The sequence below is a fragment of the Macaca mulatta genome, chromosome 13, assembly GCF_049350105.2.
Source record: "Macaca mulatta isolate MMU2019108-1 chromosome 13, T2T-MMU8v2.0, whole genome shotgun sequence".
Lineage (NCBI taxonomy): Eukaryota > Metazoa > Chordata > Mammalia > Primates > Cercopithecidae > Macaca > Macaca mulatta.
Genome location: NC_133418.1, coordinates 39,529,684 through 39,546,168, shown reverse-complemented (window position 1 = coordinate 39,546,168; position 16,485 = coordinate 39,529,684). Strand labels below are relative to the sequence as shown.

General features: G+C 46.5%; 1 protein-coding gene and 1 pseudogene across 4 annotated transcripts in view; one reads left to right on the top strand and one right to left on the bottom strand.

Annotated features, from left to right (window-relative positions):
* TRABD2A (TraB domain containing 2A) overlaps positions 1-15,514 on the bottom strand; it is a 57,659-nt gene extending 42,145 nt beyond the window's left edge. The window contains exons 1-2 of one of the 4 annotated variants that reach the window (XR_013402674.1): positions 14,694-14,926; positions 3,939-4,499 (exon numbers count right to left, since the gene is read on the bottom strand). Coding sequence is in view for 3 of the 4 variants with exons in the window: in XM_077959157.1 (XP_077815283.1) it covers positions 3,939-4,499; positions 14,694-14,801 (669 nt within the window). In the remaining variant the exon portion in view is untranslated. Of the gene's footprint in view, positions 1-3,938; positions 4,500-14,693; positions 14,927-15,407 lie in introns of those variants that run through there. The other 3 variants (XM_077959158.1, XM_077959157.1, XM_015112753.3) reach the window with 3 other exon arrangements.
* Positions 7,753-8,826, top strand: LOC144333976 (large ribosomal subunit protein uL11 pseudogene; annotated as a pseudogene).
* Positions 15,515-16,485: the final 971 nt, after the last annotated feature.

Genomic DNA, 16,485 nt, shown 5'->3' with positions numbered 1-16,485 from the left:
CCCTGGACCTTTCCAGAGAATCATCCTGGAGCCATTTGTTTCTTGTATTAGGCGACCGACCAAACTAAAGACAACTTGCTCCAAAGAACAAAGTCCCCATCTTCTCCAACACCCCAAAACTGTAACTCAAGAATTGCAGTTTCATACAATCTGGAAGTATGTCCACTGAGCCCAAACCACTACTGAAGGTTGCACTGTGGGGGAAAAAGGGGGGCTTTTCAGCAGAGAGAGTGAGTTGTTAGGGTACTGAAGAGCAAGAACTGGCAGTAACCATCCTACTGGAAAGTACAAAGGAGTGACAGCCAAAAAGGCAAATATGAAACATGTTAGTGCCATCTATTGGCAGGAGTAAACAGTAACAAAGAAGTGACGCTTTGCACAGTCTCAATTCAGATAAGACCTCAGCATCAACTCTGGGGTTTGCAAAAGGACTTTTACATCCAATTAACTGCCTCTTAGGATGTTGAAAGCCTAAAGATGCAGGCTTTGCATGTGGAAAGCAGAGGGAAACTCCAGAACTGTTGGCTACATTCATGTTCACTTAAGGATATGACTTTAAAAAAGAGCCCAAGCCAAGATGTGACTGGGTCCTAAAGGACAGATTCCAATGCAGGAGACCAGAGCTTTCACAGATTCCCGTCCCACCCCACCATGACATCCAATCCATTGGTGGGGAAGTGGACAGGAGAGTCCTATGCTTAGATGGGCAGAGCAGGCATTGCAATTCCCCATGCCTAGAGCCTATCCATAGATGCCTGGTGATGTATGAACATGGAGATGGGATTTAGCAAGACCGTTTCTCTAGGGGAACCCACCTGTGCAGACAGAGGGGAAGTGAGACGCCACCCTGCTGAGCCCACTCCGCTGAACCTCCAGGTCCAAGCTACGTGCTTTCTTCACATAGGGAACGCCAATGCAGCTGGCAGTACCAAGCAGGCATGAACTTTATGTGAAGGAGAACAGGAGGCATAACTTGATTTGATACTGAGGGGCAAGGATGATGTCTGCCTTGAGATGACAAGATCAAATCCAGGCATCCATGTCAGGGTCCTGTTGCCAGACTTCAGTTAGATTCAGGGACCTACACCCCACAAACCAAGAGCCACAAGGCCTACAGGGGCCAGGCAGATGAGTTAAAAGAAGTCAAGAGGGCTAGGCGAAAGGCAACAGGGAGGAGTGGGGACCCCGGACAAACTGGAAAGACACTATTGGCCCCGTCTAAAGGGGGCGGCCAGTGCTCAGTCCAGCCAACTGCTGCTATGTGGGAGCATGGCCCCAGTACTCCAGATCCTCTGAGGGCTCAAGAGAATCCAGGCTGTTCTCCATGTGATATTTCTCAATTTTTAAATATTGTCAACTTAGTCATTAAAAAAGAAAAGAAAATATGCTAACCACATAAAACAGAACTGCGAGCCGGATTCAGCCCATATGCCTCTTATTTGCAACCTCTGCTAGCCCTTCTGTTTTATGCTTTTGTCCTCTTTTCCTTTAACTTCTTTGAAAAAATCTTTGTCTATGGGAAACCAAGAAGAAAAACAATTTCCCTATGCAAAATCAATGATTCCACTCATCTTGAGACGTTTCAGAGTTAAATATAAAATTATCAGTGAGGACTTGTCTCATAGTAGGCACTGTATATTCACTCCTTCTGCTTATATCTTATAATATTTATGAAGTGCTTTCCAATTTCCTGCTTTTATTTGCTTCTGATAACAGGATGGTAGGGCAAGTATTATTATCCCATTGGAAAGATGAGGAAACTAAAGTTCGGAGAAGTTAAGTGATGGCTGAAAGTCATACACTGAGACCAGGCGTGGTGGCTCACACCTGTAATCGCAGCACTTTGGGAGACTGAGGCAGGAAGATCGCTTGAGGCCAAAAGTTCAAGACCAGCCTGGCCAACGTGGTGAAATCCCATCTCTACTAAAAATACAAAAATCAGCCAGGTGTGGTGGCAGGTGCCTGTAATCCCAGACAGGAAGATCGCTTGAACCTGGGAGGCAGAGGCTACAGTGAGCTGAGATGGCGCCATTATACTCCAGCCTGGGCAATAGAGTGAGACACTGTCTCAAAAAAAAAAAAAAAAAAAAAAAAAAAAAAAAAAAAAGTCATTGAGCTGTATACTCAGATTGTATTTTACTGTTTATCTCTAGAAAGGAAACACGGGGAAGTTACATGAAATAAAAGACTCTTAAGAACAAGTCAGGCTTTCCTCCTAAATTTAAACAACTCTACCTTGCTAGCTTAACCTCAAGGTCTTACAAGAAATTAGTTTATACATGTTAAACAACTATATAAACCCTAAGAATGTGTTATAAAATCAACATGACACTGTAGTCTATAATTATTGTGCTCTAAAATAACGCTGGAATATGTTATCTTAAGAGACAGTGTTGCACCCCTTCCTTCAGAGATACATTGCTTGAGCTAACATTTTACTTCCAAGTCTTTTTTTCCCCAGTTGGGAGTACGAAAGAAGGCTTTGGCTCAGATTTAAATGCTCACCAATTTCAAACCCATTCGGTCAAAATCAATAAGCCTTCAAATCAAAGCACCTTTCTTTTTGAAAATATTATATTAAATGCAGACATTGAAAAGGTTATAACATTGGCTCTTTGGGTTTCCATAATAATGCAAGAACATTTTTCCCAGGAGATCAATGCAGACAATTAATAATGATCCTTTATCTTATCTATAAATCTTAGTGTGCCAAACAAATACTATAGCATATAGAATAGCATCTGAGTACGTATTAATATTATAGAATTTTAGCAAGATAAATTCCCTAAAGATATCATTATCAACTCAGGAACATTATTTTTAGGCTGTTACATGTCCTTACAGCTTTTAAATAACCACCTTAGTTGAGTATGTCAAGATCTGCTAAGGCTGAGCTATTTGGATTAACAGTAATCTCAAATTCTGAGGAACAAAACCTCAAGGCAACCCAATGAGAACATTTACAAAACAAGATCACTTTATTTCATATTGCAAAGCTCCCACTGGTCTCCAGAAGTATCTAATGCACTTTAAACAACTTTCATGGAAACAACTAAACCACAGCACTTTAATAAAGTATTACTTATAAGAATTGAAGAACTAACTTCTTGGACATTAACCTAAATTCCAATGCCCTAGGGTAGGATCCTTAAACCATGGGTAAGGGGAGCATAACTCTGCTTAGGAAAGGAACTGTCCTGGGGCAGTGCCCTGAAGAGGGACAGTAGTGACCTCAAAGAGACTGCTGTCACCTAAAACAGCAATGGCCAGTATCATTTTCAAACCAGGCCATGCCCTGTGACAACCAGTGTGGCATCCACATGTCCACAACCTCTCAAAGCATCTTTTTAATGAAGGATCTGAACTAAAATGCATTTAAAAGCACACAGTGTGGGCCGGGCACAGTGGCTCACACCTGTAATCCCAGTACTTTGGGAGGCCAATGCAGGCGGATCACTTGAGGTCAGGAGTTCAAGACCAGCCTGGCCAATATGGCAAAACCCTGTCTCTACTAAAAATACAAAAAGTAGTTGGGCATGGTAGCACACACCTGTAATCTCAGCTACTAGGGAGTCTGAGGCAGGAGAATTGCTTGAATCCAGAGGGCAGAGGTTGCAGTGAGCTGAGATGGCACCACTGCACTCCTGCCTGGGTGACAGAGTGAGACTCTGTCTCAAAAAAAACAAAAACAAACAAAAAAAGCAAGCACACGGTATTTGTTGTAATGATAAGAAAAAACAAGATTTTCTTTCTTGGCAATACTCAAATAAGTGATATAACTGACCACGTGGCTTATTTTCTAACCTCCAGAAAAGCATTTTTGAGCAAAGACAATTTCTAGACAAGCTGTGCCCGTGGTCCATCACCTGCCCTGAAACTCAGCAGATTCACCCATACAACCAAACACCACCAAGTCTTTTATGCAAAGAGAGTCTTACCTGTGAAAAGTTCAACCCATTCAATGGATGGCACTGCTCTTCCACCTTTTCCACTGCCCCAGTCTGTTTCCTCAGCCGCTCAGCCTCCTGGGCAAGGAACAGGTCTAAGACAGGCACCCCACGGGACTTAATGTCCACTTCAGTAAGGGAGTTGACCATAAGCATCACCCATACAGGCCTCTTGCGCTCCCAGTTTCCGGCAATGGCATTGAAGAGGTAGTCTGCGTAGAGTCCCTTGCCGCGCTGGTCTGGGGTCATCCACGAGGGCATCATGAGCTTGACATACTCCAGGTGGCGCTTGAGGCGGCAGTAGATGTCCTTGGGGAGCACATCTTGGAGGTTCTTGCCCTGTGGCAGCATCTGACAGCTGGTGAGAGCTGAGATCGTATAGGGGTCTGTGAGGTCCAACTCAAAGTACACAGTGCTGCTCTGCAGGAAAGCCTCCTTAGAGTTGTCGGGGATGAAGTCCCAAACTCGGGTGTATGGGACATGGATCGTGCCAAAGAAGTAAGATGGCGGGTCTCGCTTAATGGTCCACAAGAAGGAATTCAACTCACTTTGCTGAAAAGAAAAAAGGCAACATCAAGGTATAATACGGGGGAGAGGAGAGGGGGGAGGTCAGGAACCTGTGAGAGGAAATGAATTAGTCACATTTCAAGAGAAAATATATCAAACTAGAATTTAGACTTTTGAGTCCATGTAGATTCACCTGCCACGACAATCCATGTCTTAAATAGACAGGAGCAAATTATGAAATCAGGATGAAATCAGGGGCTCATTAGGACTCTAGTTTCAACCTTGGCTATACATTGGGATCACCAGGGGAGCTTTAAAAGAAGCATCTCTGAGTCCTACCTCCAGAGATTCTGATCTGATTGGTCTGGGATGAGACCCACCTTTTCAATCAAAAGGGGATGGGACCCCCCTTTTCAATCAAAATGTTGATTCCAAGATGAGAAAGCAATAGCAGTCACCAGTTTTGAGTTTGTGCCATGCCTGCCCTAGCAATGAACTGGGCAAGAGTTAAAGAAGTGAGTCTCAGGGGCCTCCAAGGATATACCTGATACCATCTAAGAGACACCTGAGAAGCCCATTCATTGTCTCCCAGGCAGACCAGATGGTCCCGCTCCTTCAGATCTCAAAACCAACATCCCCAAAGGCAGAGGCTTCAACTCTGGCTATGCACTGGAATCACCCACAAAGCTTTTCAAAGTCCAATGCCTGGATCCACCCCAGACCAATCACATCAGAATCTCTGGAGGTGGAACTCAGAAATGCTACTTTTTGGTTTTTTTTGAGACAGAGTCTCGCTCTGTTGCCCAGGCTGTGTGGTGCAATCCAAACTCACTTCACTGCAACCTCAGCCTCCCAGATTCAAGCAGTTCTCCTGCCTCAGCCTGCTGAGTAGCTGGGATTACAGGCGCTCGCCACCACACCCAGTTAATTTTTGTATTTTTAGTACAGATGGGGTTTTACCATATTGGCCAGGCTGGTCTCAAACTCCTGACTTTGTGATCCGCCCACCTCAGCCTCCCAAAGTGCTGGAATTACAGGCGTAAGCCACCGCGCCTGGCCACAGAGATGCTACTTTTAAAGCTCCCCTGGTGATCCCAACGTACAGCCAAGGATGAAACTAGAGTCCTAATGAGCCCCTGATTTCATAGTTTGCTCCCGTCCCTTTAGGACGTGGATCGCATTTCTTTCTCTCACAAAGCCTTCAGAGGTTCGGTCGCAGAGATCTGGATGGTCTCTGCTGGATAGATTCTCTCCAAGCTGTTGCACATGCTGAGCAGTGGTGCATGTTCATCTGAGGCCAGGCCATTTCACTCCTGGCCCCTGAGTGTCTCCCAACCTCAACAACTGGCATTTATAACATAGCTGCTTATTAAAATGCACTGTACAAAGAAGTGCAGTGCTCAAGGAATTCAGGTGTAAGTGGCAGACATACTAGTGACAAGAACAATGTATCAAGAAAGCTAGAAATGTGAAGATCCAGGTTTACAGAAAAAAATATATATATATATATTTTGGCGGGGCATGGTGACTCACACCTGTAATTCCAGTACTTTAGAGGCTGAGGCGGGCAGATCACTTGAGCTCAGGGGTCTGAGACCAGCCTGGGCAACACAGCAAAACCCTGTCTCTACAAAAAATACCAAAATTAGTCGGGCATGGTGGTGCATGCCTGTAGTCCCAGCTACTCAAGAGGCTGAGGTGGACTGCTTGAGCCCAGGAGGTTGAGGCTGCAGATTGCACTACTGTGCTTCAACCTGGGCTACAGAATGAGACTTTATCTCAGAAAAAGAAAGAAAGAGAGAGAGAAGGAAGGACTGGAGGGAGGGAGGGAGGGAGAAAGAAATATTTGGAACATATTCACTTTACTAAAGGGTTTGACTTCAGCCTTTTAAGTAACATGCTTCCCTTGGATTATGAAGTTTCAATCTACAAGCAATTCTCATTATTCATGGTAGTTATATTTTATAAAGTTGCCACAAACACAAAATTAGCAAATACTAAACTGTTGTTCCTAAGGGAAACAAAAGGTTAAGTTCCTATTCATAACATTTTCATCAACTGATCAAAACATAGCCTTGTTTCATGTGTGCTTCTATTGAAAGGCACCTTATTGGCCCGGCACGGTAGCTTACGCCTGTAATCCCAGCACTTTGGGAGGCCAAGGCAGGTGGATTGCCTGAGCTCAGGAGTTCATGACCAGCCTCGGCAACATGGTAAAATCCCATCTCTACTAAAATACAAAAAATTAGCCAGGCGTGGTGGTGGGCGCCTGTAGTCCCAGCTAGTTGGGAGGCTGAGGCAGGAGAATTGCTTGAACCTAGGAGGCGGAGGTTGCAGTGAGCAGAGATAGCGCCACTGCACTCCAGCCTGGGGGACAGAGCGAGACTCCATCTCAAAAAAACAAATTTTAGGCCGAGCATAGTGGCTGACGCCTATAATCCCAGCACTTTGGGAGGCCGAGTAGGGTGGATCACTTGAGGTCAAGAGTTCGAGCCTGTCCAACATGATGAAACTCCACCTCTACTAAAAATACAAAAATTAGCTGGGTGTGGTGGCGCGTGCCTGTAGTGTCAGCTACTCTACTTGGGAGGCTGAGTTAGGAGAATTGCTTGAACCAGGAGGAGGAGGTTTCAGTGAGCTGAGATCCCACCACTGCATTCCAGCCTGGGCAACAGAGCAAGACACAGTCTCAAAAAAGAAAAAAAAAATTTTTAAAACCATTGATTGTTGAAGTAATATTAAGAGATGAATCACCTACAGGGTCCCCATCCCCTAGGCATCCTCTTATGCAGTAATAAGGGTCCCTGGGGTTATTTAAATACTTCAAAAATGAAACGGAAACTGTACTTCTACCAAGAACGTCTACTAAGGCGAATTAAGCAATCAAATGTCTCACTGTTGGTTAGAATTAGATCAACAGGGTAGAAGACACTGGGTAACTGTAATAGATGCTAATCAAAAGCTGAGATTGACAGTTATGTCTTTGGTTAATTATAAACAGGTAACAATTATTACCTACAAAAAGGTAGAGGCAGCCTTCGAAGAGTAATATTAGTTTATTTGTTCATGTAGAGGTCTGGCTCGTGAAATGTCTGGGGACCACTGGCCTATATAAGAGATCTAACTGCACAACTTCCAGGCAGTCTACCCAAGAACTTCTACATGGTTTCCAACTGGGAGACACAGCAAACAAGCTGAAATGTTATGATTAAAGCCATGGGCACCTGATTCATCTATCAGGACACCATCATGTTAAACAAATATATTCCCAGGAAAACCAAAGCCATACTGCAGGATAATGGAGGGGTGGGATTCGCTCTGGGTCAGTTTTGGTTCGGTTTTAATCCAATACACTTAATCTGCCTAAGGCCCCCATCCAACCTCAAAATACCTGCATTTCTCTTCAGAAGCAGTCTGTTCAATATGCATCTATTTTCATTTTATTATTTATTTATTGTTGCCTTTTCAACTATTACTGGTCTAGAAATAAGGTCACTGTATGATCTTTTCACTGAAAGCTGCTTAAATGTAAAACACACACACACTCACACATATGTCTGGCCTCTAGCCGTGCAATGACAGTACCGATGCTAACAGCAGCTGTTCGCTGTGTGCCAGTCTCCACCCAAACATTGTGCATGGACTTCCCCACTGCCTGCATTCAACACAATTATTTCTGCTGAGCCTACCATGTGCCAGACACTGTTCTAGGCACTGAGAATACAGCAGTGAGTGACACACAGGGCCCTGTTGGTGCTAATTGCTGTGGAGAACATGTAAGCCGGCTTGAAGTCTTTCATCTTGGAGGAGGCCAAGATGTAACTTTCTTCCGCTTTCCCAAATCTGGGTTCATCAGCCACGAGCCGCCTCCACCATGCCGCCTAAGTTGGACCCTAATGAGATCAAAGTCGTACACCTGAGTTGCACTGGGGGTGAAGTCAATGCCTTGTCTGTGCTGGCCCCCAACATCAGCCCCTCTGCTTCTGTCTCCAAAAAAGATTGGTGATGACATTGCCAAGCCAACCAGTGACTGGAGGGGTCTGAGGACTACAGGGAAACTGACCATTCAGAACAGACAGGCCCAGATTGAGGTGGTACCTTCTGCTTCTGCCCAGATCATCGAAGCCTTCAAGGAACCACCAAGAGACAGAAAGAAACAGGATAACATTAAACACAGTGGAAATATCACTTTTGATGAGGTTGTCAACATTGCTCAACAGATGCAGCACCAATCTTTAGCCAGAGAACTCTCTGGAACCATTAAAGAGATCCTGGGGACTTCCCAGTCTGTGGGCTGAATCTTGATGGCTGCCACACTCATGACATCAGAGGTGACATCGACAATGGTGCAGCGGAATGCCCAGCTAGTTAAGGAGCACAAAGGAAAACATTTCTATAAAGGATCATTTGACAACAAAAACCACAAAAAGAACGTGTAAGCCAGAAAACGGACAGTGAGTACTGTGGCACAGGGTTGCAGGGGTGATTTTAAGTAGGGGGACCAGAAAAGTCACTATCTAGAAAGACATCTAAGCCTTGCCATGAAGGAGACAAGGGGCCCACTAAGGGGATATCTAAGAGAAGAGCATTCCCTCCAGGAGGCGGAAACAGCAGTGCAAAGGCCCTGAGGCAGGGAGGGCCTCCATGTACTGGAAGACCAGCAAAGAGGCCAGCACGACTGAAAGGGATAGCTGAAGAGGAAAGCAGGAGGCAGAGGTCAGAGAGGTGAGTAAGGCCAAGCCATGCAGGGTCGGTGGGCCCCTGGAAAAGCCCCAGGAAGAGTTCAGGCTTTCAACTGAGTCAAATGGGAGCTAGTCCAGGTTTTTGAGAGAAGAGTGACATCAGCTGACAGTGTGTTCAAAGGATCACCCTGGAGGCTGGGATGAATAGAGGGATGAGGGCAGACACAAGTAGGTCAGTTAGGACATTACCAAAATAATCAAAGGGGGAGTGACAGGATTGATGGAAGTGATCAAATTCCAGATGTAGTCTAGAAAACAGGATTTGCTGGCCAGTACGGTGCCTCATGCCTATAATCCCAACACTTTGGGAAGCTTGATCCTAAAAGTTTGAGACCAGCCTGGACAACATAGCGAGACCCTGTCTCTACAAAAAATTTTAAAATTAGCCAGGCATAGTGGCAGGCACCTCTGGTCCCAGCTACTTAGGAGGTTGAGGTAGGAAGATGGTTTGAGCCTGGGAGGATGAGGCTGCAGTGAGCTATGATCACACCACTGCACTCCAGCCTGGGCAACAGAGTGAGACCCTATCTCAAAATTTAAAAAAAAGAAAAAAGAAAAAACAGAACTTGCTGATGAAAGGATGAGGTTATCATTTCCAGGGGAAGGTCAGAAATTTGGTTTTAGATCTGTGCAGTTGACATGTCAAGCACACAACCTAGTGCCAAGGTCCAGCTGGTAGGTGAATATGTAAGTCTGGAGCTTGGGAGAGGCCTGGGCCAGAGATAAAGATGAGGGCATCATCACCACGTAGATGGTCTTTAAAGCCATGGGACTAGGTAAGGTCTGCAACAGGATGTCCACAGGAGAAAAGGTCTAGGAATAGACTCAGGGCCCTCTCACCCTAATAAGTCTGGGGAAAGAAGAGCAGCTAGCAAGGGAAAATGAGAAGTGGCCAGCAAGGTTGCTGGGAAAATCAGAAGAGTAGGAGGCCGATTGAAGAAAGTACTTCAAGGAGCAGAAAGTAAGCAAGTGGGTTAAATGTGAATGGTAGGCCAAATAAATCAAGAATTTGAGAACTGACCTCTGGATTGAGCACCACTGAAGTCACTAGGGACCCAGACAAGAATAGTTGGAGTGGTATGGTGGGAGCAAAAATAGGTCCTGTGCTAAGTGGTGGACAGGTAGGCTGGCTCCTGAGTCCAGGCTTTTAAACACCATATTTATGCAGCCTTAACATGCAATAGACTTTACTTGTTATTCAGAGTCATATGTTTTTTTCAGTTAATACCCTGCTAGTTGCATTGTTGCTCAGGAGTGCCACCTGACTCCACATCTAGAAAGGCTCTGTCCAGCTCACCTTCCCGATCCCAGATGATTGCCCAGGTAAATGCCACACTGACCTTGTTACATCCTCAGGTGCCACCTTTCCCATCTTCTCTTTTCAAGTTAACACAAGTCAGGGGCTTTTCTGTTTTCTTTATGCCAAGGGCTATATCTTATTCACCTTCATGTTCCCAAATACTGAAATACTTGCCATATACTACTACATAGGAGCTCAAAAAGAGTTTTTTTAAAGAAATGAATCTTATCATGTACAACTTCTTCAATACCTACAGTTCTGTTCTGACAAGCAGGGCACCCAGACTCCCATTGTGTGCATCAATAACCATTCCTGTCGAACACTGATCCTGCCCCACCAGACACGTCTTCGGCAGGGCACAGGCTGAAAGAAAAGTCTTCAGGACTCTTCTTTACCTTACCTTGCCCACTGGCGAGCCCCCGGACCCTTGCACTTACTGTACTGGTGCAACTGCCTCTGCCTCTCTCATACGGATATCCTCAGGGTAGGGCTATTTATCTCTACAAACAAACAAACAAAAAAAAAAAAAACAGGAAAAAAACCTTCACTACTCCATTTCACTGTTAAAATACATGGCAATTAGAAGAAGCCATAGATTTTAACATTAGGATGGTTTAAAAGAAAATAAAACTGAACCACTATTAACATGTCCCTTCTACCTTGTTACAACTGTTCCCAGAAGGAAAAGACAGCCGGGCATGGTGGCTCATGCCTGCAATCCCAAGACTTTGGGAAGCTGAGGCAGGAAGACCATTTGAGGCCTGGAGTTCAAGGTTACAGTGCGCTATGATCACAACACTGCACTCCATCCTGGGTGACAGAGCAGGACTCAGTCTCAAAAAAAGAAAAGAAAAAAGAGAGAGAAAACATAGCCATGGGTGACTGAGACATAGAAGCTACAAGCTTCTGAATCAAACTGAGATTTTAACAGACACCTGTGTAGTCCATCCAATGAAAAAGAACAAGGCAAAATGACAACTGTGTATTGCAAGCTAACTCCATAACACCCAGCACCCCCTCAGCTCCTCCCATCCTAGCATCACCGGACCTGCAATAACTGCACTTTTCCAAGATTACTCTTCAGCAGACCAGCCACAATGAAGCTGGCTTTACATTTTCCTTTTCATTCAACAAATATTTGTTGAGCATCTGCTATGGCCAGGCATTCTTCTGGATACTGGGGATGCAGAGGCAAATAAAACAGACAAAAATCCCTACCCTTATGAAGATGACTCGGGGAAGGGGTAGCAATAAACAAAATTTTTTATCAGATGGTGATTAAGTGCTATAAATAAAAATAAAGCAGGGAAGGCAGATGGTAGTGGTGGCAGCGGTTGATATCACCTTTACGAGAGTAATCAGGAAGAAACCATTGAGAGACACTTGAGCCAAAGCCAGATGGAGGTAAGGGAGCAAGCCTGTGGATAAATGAGGGGAGAACTTTCCAGGGGGAAGAAAGAGCAAGTATAAAAGGCATCAGGCCAGGCACGATGGCTCACAACTATAATCCCAGCACTTTGGGAGGCCAAGGCGGGTCAATCATGAGGTCAGCAGTTCGAGACCAGCCTGGTCAAGATGGTGAAATCCCATCTCTACTAAAAATATAAAAATTAGCCAGGTGCAAGTGGTGGACGGCTGTAATCCCAGCAACTCAGGAGGCTAAGGCAGGAGAATCACTTGAAACGGGGAGGCTGAGGTTGCAGTGAGCCAAGATCATGCCACTGCACTCTAGCCTGGGTGACAGAGCAACACTCAAAAAAATAAAATAAAATAAAATAAATTTTAAAAAAAAGACATTAGGCAGGAATAGGAAAGAATACTAAGAGTTCTGTTATGATAAGAAAAGAAACTCAACCTGCGTGGTGCTCAGGGTAAACCCTGCAGTGTCTAGGGGCCAATTTGGGCTCAGAAGACCTCTCTAATGATTAACCAACCATGAAAACCAAACCAGCTCTCAAGCCTACAATCCTGCAGACTCCTATAAGGGCTGCTGCACTGGATTGGAGACTGGATCCCAGGACTTCCCCTCTAGAATCTCAAGACCCCAACCCACTGAGGGACCCAACCACAATGCCCTTACAGCATGTAGGTCAGACATACAGCATGTGTGCCACTGATTGGCCTTCCCAGTTCCGCAGGGGGTAAGACAGAGTTTGCCCACAGAATAGAACAGCGATTCTCAAAGTATGGTCCAAGGACCTGTGGGTGTGCCGAAGAGCCTTTCAGGGAGTCTATAAGGTCAAAATTGTTTTCACAAAACTAAAATATTTTCCTTTCACCGTCATTTTCTCACAAGGTACTGTAGAATTTGCTGGAGGCTACACGTGTGTAATGAGGTCACTGCTCTGATGGCTAATGGAATGTGTGCTATGTTGTGTTTTATTAATATCTCCATTAATTCACATAAAGTAAAAGTCTTTGAGGTTTTCAATACTTTTTTTTTTTTTTTTTTTTTTTTTTTGGATATAGGGTCTCGCTCTTTCACCCAAGCTGGAGTGCAGGGTGCAATCACATCTCAATGTAGCCTCCACCTCCCAGGCTCAAGGTTTCCTCCCACCTCAGCCTCTGGAGTAACTGGTACTGCAGGCACATGTCCCCACGCTGGTAAATTTTTTTTTGGTTTTTTTTGTAGAGGCGAGGGTCTCCCCATGTTGCCCAGGTTGGTCTGCAACTCCTGGGCTCAAGAGATCCATCGCCTTAGCCTTCCAAAGTGCTGGGATTACAGGAGTGAGCCACCATGCCGGGCTTCTTTGATAATTTTTTGTAATGTAAAGGAGTCCTGAGACCAAAAGGTAGGACAACCGATGGACTAAAGGACTCATAAAGACAGATTCTAAAGGAGAGAAATCTTATCCTGACTCACTCGTCATAATTACCCGTTGGTAATAGGTTTTACAGAAGTGAAAGACATCGTGCTTTCTTGTGAGGAGATGGACTCCTGCCTTGTCTAACAAGCATGAAGCGGCCACTCCGAAACAGAGTTTGAAACCATGCCTGGTTGCAGACTCCCCTCTCCAGCTGCTGCGCTTCCTGCCTTGGTAGAGGGCTGTCCGCAGACTCAAGACACCTTAGAGAGGTGAACACCGTGCGTCTTCCCAGCCAGCCCCGAGCTCCAGGATCGGCTGTATTTGGCCGTCCTCTGCTTTGCGGCAGTTGGGATGAGGAATAGAATTGCGAATGGCCAGGGGTAGAGGCAGACCGGGGAGCTGCGCAGGTGTCATCAAAGATGGGCGGACCTCTAAATTCCAGCCCCACTCCCCCCACCCCCAAACCCCCCAAACCCCCGCGTCGCGGGCGCACCAGAAGGATAAGCCTGGCATGGCCCTCCCCAGAGCCAGGGACGCACAGAGATCAAACCCACCGGAACAAATGCTCGAAATTCAACCTATGCCGCACTCAGAAGAGAGGGACTCGAGAACCACAGAAAATTATAAGGGTAGGAAAACTGATCAGAGAAGGAGATATTCATCTCGAAAGAGCTCCAGCCTCGGAGCTCCAGCCTCGGAGACGCAAGACCTGTCCGCTATAGAGCTGGACCTCCCTTGCCTGGGTTTCCCTCACCTGCAAAACGCTGATGCGAACATCTAAAGCGCCCGGCTGGACACGCAAGGCTCAGGCAGTGGTCACTCCACGAACGCACTCTGTGACCTGGAGCACACAGGTCCCCCGCTGAGTGTCAGTTTCCCAGATCCGTAAAACAAGGGAAATGGCTTCAACTCCCTAAAGTCCCTTCTAACTCAGGCACTGAACATATAAAGGTTAAACCAAGCAGCTGCAGGGCGCTGTTAATATTTTGATAAGAGCAGGTGAAATTAAACGCTTAAGGAAGAGAGGGAAGAAGAAACTTCAAATAAATGTGCCCAAGTTACTGCTCCGCTACGCCCTAGCGGATCGGTCCCCCGAAAGCTCGCGAAAATGGCTGGCGAGACCCCAGGGGCCCCCCGGACGCCCTTGGGCTGGCGGAGGGCAAAGGCCAGGGCACTGAGTCCCTTGGAGCCTGCTGGCCGCGCCCCTGCGGGAAAGGGGAACCCGAGGGCACGGAAAGGCGCGCGAGCAAGGAGCGCCGAGGTGCTAGGTGAAAGCCCAGCTGCGGAAGTCGGCTCGGGGTCCGAAAGCGCTGCTTCGCGGGGTTCGGAGGGAAACCATCCCAAGGAGGTGCAGAGAGGCCACCTCTCCAGCACCCGACGCGCGTCTTACTTGGGGCTTGAGCTCGCAGTTGGCGGCTCCAGGCGCCCCGTGCCGCTGAGCTGCGCCCGTGGGCAGGAGGCAGAGGGTCTGCAGCAGGAACCAGCTCCAGGGACTCATCCTCCTCACGGCGGCTCCGAGGCCCGGAACGCAGAGGGAAGGAGTAGGGCAGCAGTGGCCGGCCGCCCGCCCTGGCTAGCCGGAGCCGCGGTGCCGCCTCCGGGCGGGGCTGGGGTGAGCCCGGCAGCGGCGGCCACGTGGGGCCGGGCCCCGACCTCCCTCCCCCCACCCCAACCCCGCAGGTCAGCCCCGCGCCTAGGCTGCCGCCGAGTCCCGAACCGCGTTTCTCCCGCCCAAACCCTGCCCGGGCCGCAGCCCACCTCGTGTGACCGCAAGAGGGGAAAAGTGAAGTTCCAGCGCTGTCCTAAATTCAACCTAAAATCACATTGGTTCCCGCGTTTACGTCTGTGCTTGTGCTGCCAATTTTGAGGGGAGGGTGCCTCTTGATTGAAAGAGGCAGACAAAATAAACAAATGAAAGGCTATCTATAAAGGACAATTCATTTAAACAAAGGAAATCTCATGGAAGTTTTGAAAATCCAGGACCACAAAAGCCTGCACTCCATTAAGAGCCCTCTTAAGGGATTTTTGGGAATAATATTAAGGATGTTAACACCAAACTCAGAGGATTGCTACAAGGATTAAAAAAGGAAATTTATGAGAAAACCTTGATTGGCGAACATAGCAGGCCTGCAGACTGCAGTCGCTCCATTTCGGCTCCAAAGCCCCACTGAGGATTTTTCACAGCATTGGTCCATCAGGAAGAAAAAAAATTATAAAAGCAAGTAGTTGTGCCCCGCCTGCCGCACTTCCTACCCATGCCTGAGCGCACTTTACCACCACCTTTTAAAGTCCAGAATTCTGCACGATTAACTTCGGAGTGGTGTTCGCAGGGGCATTTGTTGCAATGGTCTTTAATTGTTTTAAGTCGCTGTCCATTTTGAGAATCTGATAACTGGACGATCTCCTAGGGAAAAAGAAAAAAGAGGGGGGCAGATTTGCATACAATGCGGGGAGAGGTTTTCTGAAGCCGGTTTCCAGCTTTCCGGTAAAGAATCCCTGGCTTTGAAGAGCCAAGTCTTTCGAGCTTTAACTCCACCAGCAGTTACGGTTCAGATGTTTTTGTAAAATCGCTAACTTTTTTCTAAGTTTGAGTGGGGATTTGCCTTCTGGAATTGACTGTCTCCTGTCTTCAGATGACTGCCCCATGTCAGCCCGGCGGCGATCATTAGTCTCCGGGCCAACCCAGGACGCTGCTCTTTGGCGTTTTCAGGCGCCAGCGCTGCCACCTGCTGGCAAAAACGTTCTCTTTCGGTTGTGAGGGGGAAAAGCAAAAAGCATCAAGAACTTAAGTTGCCCTGAGCTAAGATCACACCACTGCACTCCAGCCTGGGCCACATAGGGAGACCCTGTCTCTTATTTAAAAAAATAAAAAGAAAGAAAGAAAACCTCGAAAGGATGTAATTACCTATTATTTCATGTTCTCTCTCCCACTCCAAATGTATCAATCTGTGTGAACAGAGAGTAGCCCAGCTCTCTCTGACCACACAAAACATAGCTGAATTTGTTCATTTTCTCCTATTGTTTGTCTCTCTTTCATTTTGTTGGTTTCTGCTCTTACCTTTGTTAGTTCCTTCTGTTTGTTTACTTTTGGGTTTAGGTTGCTTTTTTTCTGCCTTCTTAAGGTGGTACCTTAAGTCACTGACTTTAAGCCTTCTTGCTTTTGTAATATAAGCATTTAAAGC